At 36.3% G+C, this 20,792-nt stretch overlaps 4 protein-coding genes across 19 annotated transcripts in view; 1 reads left to right on the top strand and 3 right to left on the bottom strand.

Moving 5' to 3' along the window:
• LOC137251428 (uncharacterized) overlaps positions 1-5,858 on the top strand; it is a 40,952-nt gene extending 35,094 nt beyond the window's left edge. For all 12 annotated transcript variants that reach the window (XM_067785987.1, XM_067785996.1, XM_067785994.1 and 9 more), the window contains 2 exons: positions 5,138-5,254; positions 5,490-5,858. In XM_067785987.1, the coding sequence (XP_067642088.1) occupies positions 5,138-5,254; positions 5,490-5,607 (235 nt within the window). In that variant the 3' untranslated portion in view covers positions 5,608-5,858. The remainder of the gene's footprint in view (positions 1-5,137; positions 5,255-5,489) is intronic.
• On the bottom strand, positions 648-5,576 carry LOC137251426 (uncharacterized). 2 transcript variants are annotated; one of them, XM_067785980.1, is made up of 2 exons: positions 3,096-5,576; positions 648-3,039 (listed from the first exon to the last, which is right to left on the bottom strand). In XM_067785980.1, the coding sequence occupies exons 1-2, from the start codon at positions 3,196-3,198 to the stop codon at positions 1,223-1,225; spliced, it is 1,920 nt and encodes a 639-aa protein (XP_067642081.1). In that variant the 5' UTR covers positions 3,199-5,576; the 3' UTR covers positions 648-1,222. The 2 variants fall into 2 exon arrangements, with proteins under 2 accessions (XP_067642081.1, XP_067642082.1); XM_067785981.1 differs by having other exon boundaries at positions 649-3,018.
• On the bottom strand, positions 5,704-8,889 carry LOC137251427 (uncharacterized). Its single transcript, XM_067785983.1, has one exon. It carries the CDS (start codon positions 7,598-7,600, stop codon positions 6,266-6,268), a length of 1,335 nt encoding a protein of 444 aa, XP_067642084.1. The 5' UTR covers positions 7,601-8,889; the 3' UTR covers positions 5,704-6,265.
• Positions 8,890-9,086: 197 nt separating this feature from the next.
• The window catches only part of MICAL-like (protein), a 219,673-nt gene continuing 207,967 nt past the window's right edge, over positions 9,087-20,792 (bottom strand). For 3 of the 4 annotated variants that reach the window (XM_067785976.1, XM_067785979.1, XM_067785978.1), the window contains 4 exons: positions 12,186-13,553; positions 10,633-10,840; positions 10,040-10,189; positions 9,087-9,970 (listed from right to left, as the gene is read on the bottom strand). In XM_067785976.1, coding sequence (XP_067642077.1) covers positions 9,899-9,970; positions 10,040-10,189; positions 10,633-10,840; positions 12,186-13,553 — 1,798 coding nt within the window. In that variant the 3' untranslated portion in view covers positions 9,087-9,898. The remainder of the gene's footprint in view (positions 9,971-10,039; positions 10,190-10,632; positions 10,841-12,185; positions 13,554-20,792) is intronic. The other variant, XM_067785977.1, reaches the window with a different exon arrangement.

The following is a 20,792-nucleotide window of genomic DNA, read 5'->3' on the forward strand; positions in this document are numbered from 1 at the left end:
AATTTTTTTTTTCGGAGTCGAAAAAGCCGGGTCAAAAAATGTTCCTAGGTGAAAATGTTTGAGTTCTCAGGTAATCCCAATATACGTTGAATTTTCGAACTTTTTCCATAAAAGTCCACATATAAAAGTAAAATCTGTATTTTTATTACTTGAGTCCGATAGAACTAGTTAAACTCGGACTTTTAAAAATAAAAGTACGGAAATAAAAGTTAAATCCGGACTTTTATTTTTTAAGGCCAAATATTTTATTTCGGATAAGCCGTTTCTTTGTTATCAATCCGGACTCTAATGTTGGCCTTAAAAAATAAAAGTCCGGATTTAACTTTTATTTCCGGACTTTTATTTTTAAAAGTCCGAGTTTAACTAGTTCTATCGGACTCAGGTAATAAAAATCCGAAAATAATTTTTATCTTGATCCAAATATATTAATAGTCCAAAATAATTAGTTTTGCAAGGAATTATATTATAAAAGGAATAACAGTTTCCGCCCCTGATCAATATAGTATTTTTTTTATGATACTGAAAAACTTATGCTGCAGATAAGTCAAGAAGCAACACTTAAATTTATGAGAGCGAGTATTGTTCAGATGCGACTTCACCTGTCTCGTTATTCCATATATAGGCATTAATCCTCTTTAGAGTTGAGATAGGGCATAATGTAGGACATTTTTTAAAGTCAGATGGGGCGTTCTTCACTAAAATTTTGTTAGGGCGTTTGGAAACAAATTCTAAGATGTTTGGTTCTGGGATAAAGTTTCATCGAAGACAATTCTGAAACAACCCGGTTTCGCACTTGTAGCCTAAGTAGGCTGATATTCCTTCCCAAATATCGTAAGTTAGAACCGAATCAAAAACAAATTTTTTTTAAAACTCGTCCTCTTTACTTCGCTAATTTCGAAAATGTAACCTATTACTTAAACACATATTTTTATTTAAAATACACCAGATAATTGATGTAAAAGAACTTACAGAAATCAAAATTTGCGTTTTAGTAATTTTCACCTCTGTAATTTCTTGTTCATAACATAAATTTGAGCTGCAACATTTTGGGAACAAACCGAGCCGGTCAAGGAAGTCCTTTTAGGCAAAGAAAAAGTATGCAAACTCCCTCGAAGAGCGAAAAAATGAACGTTGACAATACAAGTACAAAAAATCTCTTATACAATGAGAGAACAAATAAATAACAACAAATAGCTAGATAGTTATATAGTGGTATCCCGTTTCAACACCTGATATCCGGATATGTAATAGCCATGATGAGCAAAAGAAAGACAGATATTTGCACGCTTCCCACTAGCACCGTCTTGAATAAATGAAACTTTGGATTGGGATTAATATCAAGTGGTAGTGGTGTATTGTTGCGACGTATGCGACGACGCTTACGTCCACGTACAGGTGCCTCTCTCAAATTCAACGATTCCTTTTTGGTTACTTCAACTTCCGTCGAACCCAAGTCCAACGCTTGGTTGGGTTGAGGAGATATTTCATTGTAGATAGCATCGTTAAGCGTGCATTGTATCTCCTCGATTTTCAATGGTTCTTTCACATATTTATAAGGCACAAGTGCAATTCTTGCGCTATCATCAGTTTCTTTTACCGCTACCTTGCTGCATTCGGGCGTGACAGCTGAATCTTTAGTTAAGGATAAAGTACTTTCCATGCCATCCAATAGGCAAGGGCTGTATAGAAAACTGTTAAAGAAACACGGATCTTGATCCAAAACATTGAACGGCACCAGCGTATTTTTTGGCTTAAGATAGCGCATGAGCAGATCGGGATTCTCTTTTAATCTCTTAAATGATGTACGCTTCAATTCGGCGTTGTCTTTGTTCGATGGTAGATAAAAATGATGACTGGCTTGCTCTTTCAACTCAACAATGGTCTTATACTCTATACGAAACTCTTGGACGACACCGATGCATTTGCGCACGCCTTTGGGCACAAACTCGTTAATTGCATGTTGCATGCTCTCTACACAAACACTACACCATCTATACTCAATAGGGGTGGCTAAATTGCTCAGCTCTACTAACTTTAGATCACCTTGCGACACCGTGCGCTTCAATGTAGCCTCCAACTTTTCGCCCAAAGCTTTCAAAATTATAATTTCCTTTTCCAATGTTGGCACATTTTTGAAAATCACATCCACTTGCGGTTTCTTGCGTGGTGTATCTGTTGTGATGTCGGCCTTATGTATGGCTACGGTAGAGGGACAATCTGCATCTGGTAACTCGTCAAGATTATGTAACGCCGACTTTACAACAGTTTCTTGACGTATTATCTCCTTTAATTGAGTTTTCAAAATTTCCTTAAATAATATTGAATCATTTGGTTGCAGTTCGCGATGTCGTTCATCTGTTTTCACCACCTTCTTAATCATTGATATCTCATCAGGTGCCATATCCCTTTTTCGACAATCTAAGAGGCGCCGAAACTGCAGTGCTATATTCGCGCTCATATTCAGCGTATCTGTGGTGGGCACAGGTATAAGTGGTGCTATTTCATACTCATCAAGCGATTCTTGTGATCCCATGTCAGATGCTATTTCGAACTCATCCGTAACATAGCTTTCGAGTTGTGGCACTTCTATGGTTCTCGGACTAGCATCTTCCAATCTGGCTGAAATCTTCTTCATAAAGTAATCTTCGGAAGATGTCTTTGAATTGCAAATACTACGTGCAGTTAATATCTCCTTCACAGATTTAACACCCTTGCAATTGAGCATACTATCAGCTTCTGCCAGACTTGGTATGTATGGCGTTTTATCCTTAACTCTTTGTGTTGATCTCTTCTCCATTACGCGTAGTCTGTTCTGATTTGAATTTGGTGTGAGTGGCCTTTTGATTGCTCGTTGTACCGTTATACGCGCCGGCTGCTGCAATTTATGTGAACTTTTCGAGGGTAGAATTGTGCGGCTTTTTGTTCCAGTCAAAAAGTTTGTATCATTACTGGCGCTCCTTTTCACTTTGCTCAATCGATCCCAAACGGTTTCCTTGTTGTTCAGTATTGGTGAACGTTCTGAGAGCAAACAAAAGGTTACTGCAGTAGTAGTTGAAAACATAGCTTAAGTTGTTCCTGGCATTATGTGAACTCACCTTTATGTTGGCTCTTTAACTTTCGTCGCAGGTCCTTATTCTCGTTTTCTTTTTCCAATTTTAATAATTGGTTCGGTTTGCTTCTGTGCACCACGTTCGGCATCGTCCATGCGTTTGTTGCTTCGCTATGTTTTCAATTTTAAAATGTATTGGTTTATTAAATATTTATTAACTTTTTTAGTTTAATATTTTATCGCGCACGCGTTTAATGAATTTTGGTATTTTTTTGGATATTTTCTTTAAATCAATTTTTAAATCATGAAAACTTTTCAGTTGTCTACTTTCTCAAATGGAAAAATAAAAATGGGAAAATTAGAAACATTTTGAATTTCTTTCATATGAAATATTTTGAAGTCGCTGAAGATTAATCATTTTTTAATTTTAGAAGAATTAGCGAATTGTGTTCAACTCTCTCAAGCTCTAATCAACTTACTAGTGCAGGTAACAAGTGATTACAGAGTGTTTCAGGCAGAGGTTGCTTGAGAAAATCTTTGAAAATGATGGCACAAAATTAAAAATGGCTAAGTTAAGATAGAAGAACAACATACTCTCTGTTTTGAAAGACCGAAACTTTTGTAAATGTTTCATCATCGTTCGTTACATAAGGGTTGTTATTTGCCTCTTGAATTCCATCTTTTCTATACTACCTATGCAAGACGTAATTTAAGGGCTATATAGCTCGCCTCAAATAGGGTGATAGTTTTGTTGTTATCATTAAGCATCTTGCACAAGACGGTCTTTGAGAAATTTGAGATTTAACCAAGATTAACCATTGACGTGACCGTCAGTGCACGTCAGTGACAATTCTTTGTTGTTGTTGTAGTAGTCCCATCCAATAGGTGCTACCGATCACAAATTGTCATCAATGTCGTCTAAAGGGAGTCAAAGGAAACTTGCTGTTTCAACAGGGGTGGACCAGAGTGAGAGGAGTGTTTAGAGGCGTTGGTTCCACATTACAATTGAAGAGATGGTTTGTGTCTTTTCAAGCAGAACATACATTTTGTATGTCGGGGTTGATTCTGGATAGGTAAGAGTTTAACCTGTTACAGTACCCAGATCGAAGTTGAGTTAGAATGAGGCGCTTTTCCCTAGGGAGAGAGCGTTCCTCTTCCGCTAGTTCTGGGTATTTTTCCTTAAGTACTAGGTTCGCCGGGCAATACCTGGCATAGAGGTCCGAGGGCTGTTTGTGGATATCACTGAGGACCTGCTTGTGTTTTTTGGCTTCATACGGCTGTGTTCTCAGGTGCCGCATTTCATCATAATGCTTACGGAAATTACCCCTTAAGCCCCTGAGCATGGCAACAGACACCTGAGTCAGGTATGAGGCTACACCTCTCAGGGTGACAATTCTCAAGCATTATTTCATTGGGTATATTGTATAATGATTTGCATGGATATCATGGTGATACATTAGGGTGGTCCTTATTTTGCTAAGTGGTACGAATCTCGATTTTCGCAAAAATTATGACATCGTAAAAAGGGCGTTTAGTCTAGTCAAATATAAACATATACAATTTGGTCAAATAATAATAAAGTTATGAAAAGAAACGGTGCAGGGATTTCAATTATGCGCATATAATGAATATATGTACATACGTATGTACATACATATGTACACGCCTTTGTTCTAGCTGTTTTATTAAAAATTTTGTAAATATTGTACCTAATTTCAGGAAATTTTTGATTATTCTGCATCGTTCAAATCGCTGAACTGTCGAACAAACAATATAATATTCAGTATAGCAAACTGCTCTTTACTTACAAAACTACTATGGTAGTAGCGCTTCACAATTAAATTACTCGCGTGTTTCATTTACAGCGTTTAAAATCAAACTCACTGACTATTCCTCAGCTTGCGCTGCTTTTATACACTCAGTTGCCTCGTTCGCCTGTTTCTCCTACGGTCAAGACTTTTCGCGAAGAACCGTTTCTGTATCTCATATATTATTATATATACATACATACATACCCTGCCTGTATTTAACATTCTTCCTAAATATGGCCTGGTAATTTATTAAATTTTTCTTTTATTTAATATACAGTGACCAAAAATGTATTGCTGCTCCAGCATTCCGTCGCATACCTGGTATGGATACTTGGTGTGAAAATAATTGCCTGCGATATCCACCATATTGTCCGGAATCTGCGTGTCATTGTCCGTAAGTAGATAGATCTGTTATTTCTTTTTCTTTTTTATTGTTGTATTGTATATCGTTACTTCGATTTATTTTATTATATTATTCCTATTTTATTTTATTTAAACACTTTGTGTTTTTAAGTTTTTTTTTATTTCATATATATTTCTATTACTTTTTTAAAAATTTTATTTTATTTTATTAAACATTTTTTATTATAAAATTAATGTTACGTTTTTACGTTATTTCTTCATAACAGCAAAGAGTGTGTGGCTATCGGTGAAATCGAGGGTCAAGAAGGTGCCGATACATATTGTATGGATGAATGTTTAAATTATGAATCGATATGCCCTGTGGATAGATGTCGTTGCTTTTAAACCGATAAATGTGCTTCTGGCACTTTCTGTAAGCCTTTTACCGAATCGGTTTTGCTTACAAAAGATGGATAAAAGCTGTGCTACGAATTCTGTGCCTTTTGAAATGATTTTATAAACCTATACCATGAAAAAATTAAATTTTATGAATCGAGTTTTGTTATTTTGCTGCAATATTTGATAGTAGAGAAGGCATGATGGGTAATCTTAAATGTCCAAATCTCGGTCAATAAAATAATAATAAAATAATTTTATTTTAGAAATTTTTTTATTGTACACAAAAATTTTCTAAATAGTGCTATGATGCAATGAAAGTCAATTTGACTAGGTTCTATTTACACTATTTAAACGTGGATATTGACGGACATTTCTGAGAAATAGGGGCAAATCCAAATCTACTAACATTGTAACATAGCATACAAAACTATGATTAAGTAATTACTAGTTTGCATTGTGCAATTGCAAATGCCAGAAGTAAGAAAGGTGAATAAAATTTTGATAATAGATTAATAGTAATTTTTCTGCTGTTCTTTCAATAACTTATGTATATAACTACAACACTTTTGAACTTTGGTATGTCCATCTGAAAGCTGGAGAAATTTGGACGTGAGGTGAGGATTTTTTACAAACGTTTTTGAAACCAACTTTTTTCCTAAACCCATTAAACTTCATTGTGATGCTCAAAAATGCTACGCAATTTTTCAAAGCCCAGCTCAATAACATCTTTACGCACATCACGCACAATGGGCTCAAATATTTTTACATATTGCTGTAATTTGCGTCGCGTATCGATTGGATTGTTTTCGTCGTCGAAAATTTGCGTTAGCGTTGTAGCGGATGGCGGATCTGGCAATGATTGCGATTCCAATGGATCAAGTGACTCAACGCTCAGCAAAACTTCACCTGGCACCAATTCATTTTCTGAGTTTTGTGACGTAGATTTCACATTCAATTGGCTCATTAGCAAATCTGTGTTGTTGGGTATAAGACGTAATTCATATGTATCAGAATCGTCAGCACTTTGATTGGAGAGTGAAGATAAATTGCGGCGTGCATGTAATGTATCAAAACGATGACGTACAACGAGCGCAAGTTTGCGCCAACGACGCCTCGCACGTTCACGTGGACCTTCCTCACTTTTGTTAAGCGGCACTGTCGCGGTCGTTACGAACATTTCACGTATATTATTTTTATATAAATCTTTAAAGTCTCTGAACTGTGTAGATGATTCGGGCAATACCATAACGGGTAGCTCCACACTTTCAGCATCACGCGCAAACTGGCATTGTGACTCCTCGTGCACCAATGTTTGTTCAATTTCAGTATCATTGAATGACGAGCATGCAGACAAGTCACCACCAGCATTAGCTCTTTTATGCCTAATATCCTTTTTAGATTTTTTCCTAAGATTACGAGTGGAACACGAGTTACCAAATGAGAGACGCGTACGCAGTTTCTCTTTCAAACCTATTAACTGCTGATCCGCTGCTGCAACTGGCTTTGCATTGGGTTTACGTGGTGTGGTTGTAATCTTTTGTATATTCATGCGTGATCTATCGTTACCATAGCTGATGCGTCTATCGGATCGCGTTTTCCGTTCTAATTCAATACGTGATGAAATACTGCCGACAGCTGCACCCGAAGCTACATTATCAACACGCGAGGCACAGCGATCTACGAGCGCATTCATTTTCGAATATTCTTTGCCAAGCTCCTTCGCTTTGATCAGTGTTTCCATGCGTATTTCTTCGCTCGTTTTTAAACGATCTGCATTGACGCGTCGTCGCTTCCATTGCAATGATGACTCCTTGATATCTTCGATTTCGCGAAATAGACGCTTTAAACGCACTTGACGCATTTTCATTTCGATTGAACGATCATTAAACTCACGTATGCGTTCATATTCTTCCTTTAAACGTTGTAGCTGGCCATTTTTTTTGCTAGTACTAAGCATACGCCGGAAAAATGGTGTCGATTTGATTTGATAGGACATCATGCCTTATTCTTGTTGTGGTTTACTTCAAATAACTGAGGCGTTCTCTTACTTTGTTTGGCCTTCTTCCTCTCACCTTTTAGAGTATCTTTATTATTTTTGCTGCTTGCCAATACAAAAACAATTTGTCTTTTCGAAATAATTTATTCAGATTTAAAAAAATTTTACATAAACATTGAATTTAGTTGACACTCATGAATTTTGGACCGCTTCGGTTTGATTCGGTCTTTCCGTGGGAAAAATCTCGATTTACGCTTATTTGCACACCAGAAACTTTTTATTGTTTTCTTTTTCTGATTTAAAAATATTTAGCTTTTTCAAAATGATAAGAAAATCTCTTCAAAATAAATTAATCGTTTCATTGTCAAGAAAATTTTGGCAGCGGTAAAGTGATACTGCTGTGTCCCAATTAATGAATATACGGAATATTATCAATAATGAAAGTTAGGTTACATGAAAACTCCTGTTTCGGTATGTCGGCTGCGAAAGTATGACACATCACACTTTTGAACTTATTCCTATTAGTGAATGTCACACTTCCAAACTTCTATTGTTGCGACTGACTGCCAGCCTCACTCACCGGCAAGTGACTCATGACAAAACTTACCGTCAAGTTGTATCCCCGTTAACGATATCTGTCCTAAGTGCAGAGCTGGAAATTAGATTACAGGACAGCAGGATATAAAAATAAGACTAATGACTAGAAGCAAGTGAAAACAAAGCTAAAAAAACGGAGCTCCACGTTGGGTGCGTATGATATGTTATGGAGCTACCTTGACGGAGGCCGTATCTACACAGGTATCTGAAGTCTGGTAGGTCAATAGTCCCGGCATACCATTCGATCGTCACTCTTCGTTCTGTCCGTTGCTTTGTAACACGACATGTAAGACAGCGGCTGTTTGCAAGGCGTAATTTTGAATATTTTGAACCACCTAACTGGATTCGGTAGAAACAATGTAAAGGGCTTGATATTGGGTTAATAGATTTTCTTCGAAAAAATTTATTGAAAACCAATTAAGAAATTAATGCGCTTTACGAATATGGCCCCCGAAACATAAGGTTTCAAAGTTAAAAATTGTAATTCGTACATTTCTTTTAATTATGCATTTAAAATTTTTAAGAAAGTAATTTTTTAGTTTTTCCTGTACGTCAATAAAAAAAAAGGGTTACAAAACGTTCGAGTTTGAACTGCAGAGGCCCATAATAATGTTTTGGAGGCTAACTTCGAAACACGTAGTTATCAGTTTTTTACTGATGGTTCAGCCAATTACAAAAATGGTTTGAATAATTGAATTTTCCGCAGAACTTATAACTATTAGTATGTTGTAGTACCATGTTCAAAATTGAAATACGGAAGAGGGCGCGTGTTTTTTAATTACGTATTTCATTTGTACTTGCGCTACATTTAAAGGAATTTTGTATAAAGGTATACTCATTACAACATATACAAATACACGTTTTATATTTTGTAACATAAAATATACATTGATTGTTTGCTTAACATATTTTTATTGGTGTATCTATATGTATGTATGTATATAACATCTGTTTTAAAGTAAAGGCTTTGAGCCGTGTTATCATTAATTGACACTTCTATTTCTTATTTAGCTACACCCTTTAGCAAACTTTTGTGCTAAAAAACAGAATGTCATTAAACAAATAAAAGATAAACAAAAAAGTGACTGTAAGTATGAATGCTTATATGTATATATGTTTCAATTTAACTTGGAAAACAATAGATATATAAAACATATTCATAAATAAGCATATAGAACACGATACTAAATTGGTTTAGTTAACATTATGCAATTAAATTTTGTTTATATAATAAAAGTTTAGTAAAATGCTTATTTTTAGAATAATAAAGTATGTTCAATGAAGGCAGGTTGAACTGTTTTTGTTTATTTTTTAAATTTAAAAATGTTGAGATTTCCAAAGTTTAATAAAACAAAAAATACAAATTATCTTGGTTTCTTAAATTAATTCAATTTTTTAAATATAATTTTTAAGCCAACGCATATTTGAAATAATAAAGTAATTGACAAAATAATACCAGCATGGAATTGATTTTAGATAAGGCTTTTTTCACAAGTCTACACTAAGCCTAAATTGAACGAGAAGCATCTCGCATTGACTGGCTCTTCAATATTGCAAAATATTTGTAATAAACGTTGGTTCAAGTGTTTTTGTTTTTAAGCAAGAAATTTTTGCCATAGAATTATCACAAGGCCGTGTGTAAGTCTTCTAATTGTCAACTCATCTTCTCTATTCAATGGCCGGAAATGCGTTTTTTTAAGTCTTTTAAAATAGAAACTTCTTCTTTTTCTTCTTCAATTTTTGTTTTTCATTATTCAATTCGGATTCATCGGCATCCTGTTAAAGAGGGGAGAAGAAATTATTAGCAAGCTTTCTTTGATATATTTATGCTTATATATAATTTACCTTGTCGGCATCAATTTTTTTGCTTTTGCTCAACTTTTTCGACTCCTTTTGTTTCTTTTTCTCTTTTTTTGAAAGCTTAGCTGTAATTTTGCGGGAATCAGTATCTTCTTCACGTTGTGCAGTATGCAATTCCAAACGTTGTTTGATGCTCTGTAAATAATGAAATTAAAAATTTTAATAAAGTAAAGCATATACATACATACATAGCAAATGCAGTATGAGCACTCTGACCTAATCAGTATTCTTTTTGACTAAGCAAGCATTATAGTTTTGAAGATACGCAGAATTTATCGATAATACCATAATCATCGACAGTCACTTTGACATTTATAGAGAATCGGATGGACTTAAAATGCCATTAGAGAGCTTTTGAAAAGGAAAGCGGACCCATGGAGGCTAAGAATTAGGAGGTGCTACCTTCAAAAAAAATACTGCTTACTAGTTATATATTTAACTGTTCCATGTCTGCTTTTAGAGAATAAGATTTTAAGGAACACATATTTATTTCTAGATTCGTCTATAACATGCCAGCCAAATCTACTTCTGATTATTTGCTACCAAACAAAATGTTTACGTAGACTACGCTGACTTACCAAATCTTCTTCGGCTTCGCGCAGTCGATCCATTTCCAGACATTCCACGACCTCATTCCGTAACTGTACAACTTCAACAAGCCGTGCTATAAGTGCTTCTTCACGCGCCTTATCGGAGTCGGTTTTATTGCGTTCGGGTTGCGCCATTAGTACCCGTATTTCGTATTCCAAATCTGCCTGCTCTTGTTCCAAACGATGCTGGCGACGTCTATAAATAAAAAACGGTAGCAATTAGAGCTTGGATTACTGTGTCAATAACTTATTTTATTCAATGGTATGAAAATGCTCGACACTGCTTGTTAGAAGATAATAAGGTATTTTGTTGTTGTTTGTATTTACTAATCGATGAAGGCAAAGGACAAAGGAGTGGAGGTTGGTATACAGCATGTATCTAGGATTGTATTTAAATTTGACGAAAAGGGCTTCTACTGGTATCCTTACTGCAACTCTGATACGACTGACTGGTTCGGCTTCAGCGAATATACGAGCTCTCTGATGTCCTTCATAGAACGAGATCTGTACTGTTTCGGCTTCGCCAGCAACCAGAATACTCGAACTTAACCGCCGTGGCAACAGGCCTGTCGGGAGAACGTTCGGCTTCAGCGAATATACGAGCTCTCTGATGTCCTTCATAGAATGAGGTCTCTACTGTTTCGGCTTCGCCAGCGACCAAATTACTCGAACTTAACCGCCGTGGGAACAGGCCTGTCGTGAGAACGTGCCGAAGCCCGACGTCTACATCATGATAGTCTTCAAATCAGAGCGCGGAAATCACCAGACTGCTTCGTCATGATAAACAAATCAAATATAAAAATATATGATCTACATTCCAGTCAGGGACCTTCCAACTAGCGGGCGAAGCGCAATATTGTTGTTCATTGATTGTAGTTTTGCTTCAACTACTTATAATTTCGACAGTTCCCTCAAAGCAGGCAAAACAAATCCGCGTAATGTGTTTTATTTTAGATAGATCAGAAGACTCGCAAAGGAAATTACTCTTCCTCTGCAGCCTTCAAGGCTGGAGCTCCTGCATCTTATCAAATTCAAGTTATTTCTGGGAAGATAAGCTGTTGATGAGCTGGTTTGTTCTTTTCCCGGGACGTTAACCCAGGATCTTCGGTGTGGTAGGCAGACCACGCTGCCACCACATCACGACGGCCGCCGATGTGTTTTTATTATTTTAGTCCGAGGTTTCTGTTACACCTTGAAATGTATTCGGCTGAATGTAAGACAGTAAACTTAAGCTATATATTTATGAAATAACATTACCCAGTTAAGAATTACAAACACATTGAAAGGCCAATGGAAAGAAAAATGTTCATAGCTTAAGTCACCTTTTTTTTTTTTTTATTTAAGTCACCTGAGCATTTAACTTGAGTAAATATGTAAAAAGGATTTTACCATCGGTCTCATAAGACTTCACGTACATTAACTTTGATTAGTTATTTTTCGACTGAATGCTTGGCGTTTTGAATAAATTTACTATAGCGCTATTAATTGAATGAGTGATGGATTAGATTATAGAACAAATTTGAATCATAAGCAATACTTACAGATACATAAGCTCGGCTTGACGTCGAAACAGTTCATTCTTCTCGTTGACCAGCTCAAATAATTGCAAAATGAGATCTTCCACCTCTTTGGAGTTCTGTACCGGCTCCGTGCCACTAGCTACGGATTTCTTGCCATCCGATGCCTCCCCTGCTGTAGTTGCACCCAACATCTCGCCATTTTGTCCCTCGCAACGATCACGTATCATTTTTTCCAATATGACACCTTGCTTTTCGAGGCCCTGCTGTTGTACTTCAATAATTTCCAATTCATGGCGTATTTCTTGTAATGGCAACATTTGTAACACTTTACGCGGCGGTATAGGTAACGCTGGTGCTGGCCCTTTGCGACGCTTCCATTTGCCATGCGCTGATTTATTGTATGGCGACGAGACGATGTCGCAATCTTCAGTACCTGATGATGCTGATATTTGTGATTGACGATTACGATTTTGCGCCTCTTTATTATCTTTCAACTTTTCAAGTTGACGATCGTGTAAACTATCGAGCAACGGATTCGTTTCGCGCGTCGGTGTCATACTGGGTGGCACAATTACACGTCGATATACAACATTTTCTTCTTTCTGTTCGCTAAAGTGCAGCTGTTGTTGCTGTTTTTGTTTGGCATCATCACATTTGCCATCACCGCCATTTTCCATTTCATCGCCAAGTTTAGTATCCTGATCGTCCTCTAGCAAGCTAGCATCAAGCGGTATAAGGCGGCGTGAGCTACGTCGACTCGCCGCTGTTGCACTTGCCGCGCATGTTAATCTGAAGCTGTCGACTGATAACTGGTTACCCTCCAACAAAGCTTTTTCTTCATCAGATAGTTTCGAATCAGATTTTTCACTTTGCAGAGGGTAATTAAGCGAGTTTTTTGGAGGTGTAACATTCGTGTTTAGTTGCTGTTGCGGTTCTTCCGTTGGTACTAAGCTGGGATCGAGACGTGCTGGTTTTGGTGGCGCTGGTGCGCGTCGTTTTTTACGCCCCGATTTGGGTGTGCTTACAGTACTCGAACTGGGTGTAGATGCTTTGGAGCTGTCAGTTTGCCGATCCACGTTTGTAGTGGGAGGTGGTGTGGCTGTTCGTGCTGCAGGGAATAACTCTTTGGCCAGTGGTGTGGGTGGTGCTGGCGCTTTTCGTGTTTTACGTGAACGTATTGTACCTCCAGCTGAGGAAGTCAATGAGTTGTTTGAGCCACGTATTTCTGTGCTGCGTTGCAAGCTCTGTGGTGTATTGCTGCTAAGAGAATTGACGCTGCCGTAGTAATCGCTGGAATTTTGTAGAATGTATAGTGAGTTGGATTGTTGTGTTGTGGTTTTAGTGCCGAGACGAGGCGTGGGTTCCGGTGTAGGATTTTGTGATTGCGATCTAAGTTTGTGTGGTGGTATATATTTGTATTTAAGCATTTTTAATTATGAATATAATTTTTTTGGTGCGATAGTGCTGAATCTAGAATGCTGTCGACATTGTAAGTGATAAGAGATTAAATTTTCTAAATGGTCGGCAATTAGAAAGAAAGTTTCAATGCAGCTCGTTTATAAGCACCAGTATAATATGTTGCTGGTTTTTCAAAGCGTACCAAGTTTCTATTGTCTATTATACCTATCCCAACGATTAGATGTTACGTTCTTTCTGTTGGTAAGTCGGCAGAAAGAAAATGTCAACATACCCAAATGCCACCTGTATTCCGACTGTTCTCAAATAATAGCACCACATATTAGCACAATAGAAACTCTAAGCGATAGCTTCACCGCCAAATATGTCTTGTTACTCTTGGACATGCTTCGGTGATTATTTTGACAGCTGACTTCTGGGGGCACACTTTTGCGAATTTCATTGAAGAAACAGTAGTGCACTCTCAACAAAAAATTTTATGATTCACATGGCTCATCTCATGTGATAGCTACAAACATGCATACATACATGAGCAAACAGTAAGAGTTGTGACTTAAGTACTTTGTAAAATGAAACAAAATAATCAACTCCAAAACCGTCTTTACTTTAGTGCAAGTTCGTTGACCACACGCATGGAAAAAATGAAAACAAAGTCCAAGATACTTGTACTCATTTGTAGGAAATATAAATAAAAAATAATTAATATATTTGTTAACGGTAACAGCCGATGTAAATCATTCGGGATCCCGAATTCGGAAAAAAAATTTGAAATTCCTCGTAACCTAGTAGTCATCGCCGCAGTATTTTCCAGAGCTTTGAAAAATAAAAATAATTTACTAGATTTACAACCAACGATTACGCTCATTACTTTATTATAATCAACATTGACTGCTTTTTGTGACTGTAAATATTTGACTCTACAATCAACTTAAAATAATTAATTTCAAACGACTTCATTGTGGGTACTTCGTTTGCAATAAACATGATTGCAATCTATTCGAAAACATAATCAGATAATAGATTGCAATCATCAAAAATGCAATTATATGGAATTTGGGTAGCTTCCGTGCTGGACATCATCTCCATGGCTGCTAGTCTGGGTATATAAATATGCATGTGCTTACGACTATGAAGGTTTAAAATTCCTACACTCAAAAAGAAATTCCTAAAAACTCTTGAAACGCAAGCAAAAATGGTATTGAATTCGCGCCACAGAAACGCTTCCCTTACTCCAGACAAATAATTTTCTCAAAAACTAAGATGTCTTTTTTTCGATGCACATATATGTATGGGTACCATTTTCGGCCATCCCTTGTCAAATTTGGTTTCGAGATAAACCGGTTTCAGCGTTATGCCAACATCAGTGTTAATTTTCGTTCTGACCTGTTGTTGTCATTGTATTTATAGTTCGTAGGTTTGTGCATGTAAATGTGCATGTATTGCGTGTTCATTCAGAAACGAGGATGGTTTTTACTGATCGATATGTGTGTCTGACTGAGGCAGGTAGAAATCAGTTATTCTAGTTCTTTGACCTTTTTGTGTGTTTGTTTCTTTGGTGCGTTTATTATATTGTGTTTATTTGTTGTTGTGTGTTCGTCTATTGCACCGTCGAATACTCTTATTCACTGAATTAACTCGTACATGTAAGTACATATTGTGAAAACGATTCAATCAAGTATTTTTCATTGAAAATAAATGAAGAAAAATTTATCGTCAAATTAATGAAATGCTTTATACAAAAAAATGAAATTCTTACTCATTGCAATGCAGTTTTCCTCGACTTAAGGAAAGTTTTTTTAAGAAATGTTTTTCCTCATTTAGGTAAGTGTTTTCTGAGTGTACACTCATAACAAAAAGGAGGAGTGCCTTCAGAAATAACCTCATTTCGATGTGCTGAAATTGGGATTAATTCTTCTCCATAGAAATTTTATCCTTTAACACGCTCCAATTTACGTAAGTGTTTTTTCTGAGTGTACCCTCATAACAAAGAAGAGGAGTGCGAGGAATCGGGCGCGTTTTATGACTGTTTACATGAATTTCGAAACCATTTTGAAATCGGCTAAGCACTTTTTTCTGTTCTTTTTCTGAAGTTTTATTGGAATCCTTTCAGATAAAACAGTTATTACTATTAAAGAAACTTAATCGAGCTAAAAAGTAATACTTTGGAATTTAAAAAGTGTAAGTCTATACACTCAAAGAACAACTTCCTCAGAGCATGGAAATTGGGATTATTTCTTCTCCTTAGAAATTGTCTCCTTTAACACGCTCCAAGTGTATGTATGTATGTATGTATGCAACACTATTTCATACCAAAATATAAAAGAAATGTTACGTATACGCACCGGTACCCGTCTTTTAAAATGGTACGGATGTTTGTGTGTTATTGTTTGTCTTCTATTAAAACAATATGCTTATTAGACAATTTTTTCGAAGTACATATGTTTTAGATTTTCTCTATCTGAGCTATTTTGATGACAGCTTCTCTTTACATTTCAAAGTTTTTGTTTGCTATTTTTCGTATATTATTCTAGACACCGAGTAAACCTAAAATAAACATGAGGAATATTTTAGTAAAGTATTCGGGATTATTATCACTATTATAAAGCACACATGGCCCCCACATCATACATTTAAATATAAGCAGCACAAACAGAGCCCTAAACATCGCTATTTGTTGCAACAAAAAAATTTTATTGCTCAAACTCATATATTTTGCGTTTTAATTTGCATATGATATGAGTATGAAAAATGGACTTAGACAACGACTGAGGAAGCAATAAGTGTAATGCAAAACACGTCCGAATAGTCATTGAGGTCTTTGAGTTACATAAATGGATATAAAATAATAACATTATAACGGCATATTTCTACAATTGGATGTGGCATACAACAAAGGAAAATGGTTAAACTAAACGCCACAAAAGCTACACAGTACGCATGCGCACTTAGCAAAAACGAAGAAGTCAGCAAAATTCCTGTAACTTAGGTTGAATAATGGCTAAAAAATAAATTTTAATAATTTTTTGCAATAATTTAGCACAACAAACAAAAATAAGCACTTTATTCTATTAAGAACCAAACAATTACACGCAAACATATCCGTAGCTCCCGAAATGACGGGCACCGGTGCTTACACGTAACATTTTTTGAATTATGTGGTATAAAAAGAGAGAGAGAAGTTAATATAAGCATGTTAAAAGCTCTTTTATATTGAGAAATTGGCTGCGATCGATACTTCAGATCACTTTTGAATATCTGCCAAATTGAATTATTTTTTTCGATGTTGTTTTTCCTACCATTGTAAAGGTCTACAAGTAGGATATGTATCAGCTGTGCGTTCACAGCTACGCTCACCTGATCAAAATATTTGTTCTTGTTCGTTTTTTGTGGATGCTATTTTGCACTGTTGTACTTCTTAGGTCCAAAAAAAGTGTAGTAGCTACAAACGAAAACTCCGTAAAAATGTAATTGTAAAATTACAAAGATATACCCTTTGTTATTTTCAAACAAGCACTTAATTACATCTCTCTTTGAAATCCATATGTTTTGGACAATTTTAGTTAACAAATTGTGATAGTTTATTACCGGGGACGATTGCTAGAACATGACAAAAACCGTCGGGGGAGGCATTAATAGACGCGTTTTGGCCACGGTTTTAATAATCCGAACACGTTTTTCCCTTTGGATTATTGATACCAGGACAAAACGCGTCTTTCATATCTCTTTCCACATTTTTGGAAATGTTCTGGCAGCTGATCACGGTTTTAAACTGTTTTTCGCGGAGAGCTGTTGAACGGGTACAAAAAATTTAGCACCCGTGTGTTTAATGTTGACATAAGTACGCTTCTTCAGATAAACCATTCGCAGACTTTTGTATAATTTTCTGTAGGACCCATAAAGATGCACTTTACATTTTCATACTTAATTTGTTCAAAAAAAGTTACCATCACAGCAACCCATATCTGATATTCCGTTCCTTTTTTTGTTTCCCTGCGTCGATGTCGATGACAGCAACCCCGGTAATTTTGACACTTCGGTCAGTGTCAAACGGCAGTGTGTTAGAAAGAGAAGGAAACGAACATATTCTACTTGTAAATCTTTACTATGTTTCCTATATTAGCTGCGAAAATCCATAATATAATTTCGCTTATAATCAATAATTATCTATTATTACCTCCCTCGGCGGGTTAAGGGGTGAGAATATACCCGCGGTAGGTATGCCTGTCGTAAGAGGCCACTAAAATACCAGATTCAAGGGGGCTGCGTAACGCAACCCTTCAGGTTGCCAGCGCAATATACAGCTTCTCCAAACCCAATTGTCAACCTCACCTATCCGCGGCGAATCCTGTTTCACTAACAGACGAGACTTTGGCGATCCCAAGCTCCTTATGGAACTTGGGGGTGGGAAGGGAGGGATGGCCTGAAGGTTTAATGTGGCTATATAAATCGTTCCCGATATGGTCGGGCTAGCACCTTAATGGTGCTGTGTTACCGGAGCGTACCGGATCTGTATCCGGCAAAGGACCATCACATCGATAACACTCCCCAAAGCCTTCGGGGAGCAACCTTATCGCTACAGCAACAACAACAACAACATCTTTTATTACCAAATATTTATGCAGGAAATCACAAACGAAAGCTCACTTTATTAGTAAAGATTTTGCAACCTTTGCAGCACACAAAATTATATCTCAGCCGTGTCAAGAACATGTGCAATCAATCGCCCACAATGAACAAAGCTGACAAGCACAAAAAATTTAAAAATATATTAGGTCGTAGGCGTATTCATTTTGTAAACATTTTAACTATCGTGCATAGGTAAATCCATATGTATGAAGTTCTACAACATGCACGCCCGCTATTCTTTCTCAAAGCTAAACAGCGCAAGTAAGCGTTTCAAAGTTATAATAACATTCATAAACGAAACAATTATTAAAATTTCATTTAATAAATAAAAACTCTGTGGAAACCAAGAGATCTTTTATAAAAACCACGCACTTTTAGTGATGTATGGCTACTGAAATGGAGGACGCCGCTTAGCTTAACTTGGTTTAAAAATAAAATAGTGAATTTCTACGAGCTCAAATAAAGCATTGGAAGCAAACGTGTGGTAACCATGGACATCCAAAAGAAAACGTCAACATGTTAGGTGAAAATCTTTAATCCATTTTCGAAAAGGTGTTACACAAAAATCTACTATACATACTATCTAAAAGCATTTGAACACAAAAACACATTTCGCCGCCGCGGTAAAAGCTGTTAACTCATCTTGTCACGCAAAGGCAGAAGATGTTTGTTTATTAAATCGCTTTTAACGGCGAAGATGCACTCTAATTAATTACCGATTAATTTCGGCTGTTTAAAATTCGACTGTCAACTATTTTTTTGTTTTGTAGATTTCTATATTTCTAACCATGTTTAGGCGTTGGTATTTGGTTGCACTTGAAGGATCTTGACTGTTTAATTGATGTTTGCTGGGTAACAGTTATTTGCGAATGTTTGCATAGGATGAGGCAATTGCTTGTATTTTTGTTTTGGTCTCTAATGTGTTCTCAATATATCATTGGCTTTAAAAATCGTTCAGTTTTTATATGATCCGAGTTTAAAGTTTCCAAAATATGACTTTTTGATAGGAAAAAAATAAAATGTGGATTTGGCATTCTAACACGTTATAAACATATTCCGTTGTATTCGGACTGAGTCCGCTATAAAAGCGAACAAATATCTTTTCCAATCTAGTTGTCTGGATTCTACAATAGTTTTTGGAAGTGCAGCGGAAAATGTTTCAATTAAAAACCTTACGCAAATGTCATGTATAGATCACTCTGTTTTGACAACATCCGGCGTTTTAATAAATAAGAATAGCCGGTTGAAATCTTCATCAAAGCAGAAGCCAATATCCCCGACCTACTAGAGCTGTAGCAAGCGATAGAATGCAGACGGCTGTTATGATGTCAATTTTCATATGATGAGGGAATTCAAAAGGTTGTGTAGCGCAATCCTTTCAAGAGATTGCCAGCGCTTCTCCAATCGAATTGTCAACCTCACCTATTTGTGGTTCTTTTTTCATTCGTAGGCAAGGCTCTGGCGACCCCAAATTTCTCAAAACAATCTCGATGGTCACCTAGTGATGCCGAAAACAATTTCGTAATGATTAAGAGATAGTCCGGATATTACCTCCAAAACAATCTTGGTAATCTCAAGCTTATCTCGAAATGATCACGAAGTGATTAAAAGAGCTCCGTAATCATCTTAAAACAGTCACGAAGTGACAACGAAATGTTTCGGTAAATAGTTGCTGCATGGTCCCAAACCTACGCGATCTGAGCACGAAATAAAACCTGACGGTGTCTCAAAAGACCCTATCTATATGAACCATATGGCAAATATCATTGGTCTAGGTCAAACAGACTCACGAGTTATACAGATTTATAAAACAGTTCTATAATCAGGAAAGGAAAAATGTGGTGATGGTACTCCTTGTTTTTTCAAATTTGAATAAGGTCGGCTGAGTAGTTTCATACACCAATTAGTTTGTTTAATTTCAGGCACTATTAAGGTAAGGAAAGAAGGCCTTATTCTGTTTTTGACTTATGAGGTTCACTTAGATTACTTAAAAATATATTTTACAGATTTTACATTATTTGAATGTTAAAATTTTGATTTCTTCTTTCATGTAAATTCCATATATAAAATGCTTTTGAATAAAAAGAAATTTTGGATTATAAATTTTTAAAATATAAATTTGAAAAGTAAGTTTTTTGCCATTTTCGGACGTCTGCAAATTGCACCATCATCTCAGTAAAAACTAACATATGAGGTTCAATATTTCCTTTAGTTAACAAGATGGGAACTATTGTTTTGAAAACCCTTTTGGATCAATGATGCGGATGTAGAACGCAAGTGGCATCTCCATGAAACATAAGCGGCTCTGAGCAAACCTTTCACTTAATTTGTCAGGACCATCATTTGAAGCTGCTAGCTCTTGTAAGTAGTCAAAAAGTAAATTTAAATTTTACTTTTTCATTTACTGCAATATTTTGTTTACAGCATTTAGCTGCTTTTACCGCGGTGGCGCCGCTTTACTAGTTAGCTTAGTTATTTAGAGCTTGTATTTAGATGTGGTTTTATGTCTGTCCAGCTATTAATGACTATGAGCACGACAAATTGCAGTAAAGAAGAAGCACTTGACAGGCTTATGTGGCATATACA

This window comes from Eurosta solidaginis, chromosome 4 (assembly GCF_040869045.1).
Source record: "Eurosta solidaginis isolate ZX-2024a chromosome 4, ASM4086904v1, whole genome shotgun sequence".
NCBI classification, from domain to species: Eukaryota; Metazoa; Arthropoda; class Insecta; order Diptera; family Tephritidae; genus Eurosta; species Eurosta solidaginis.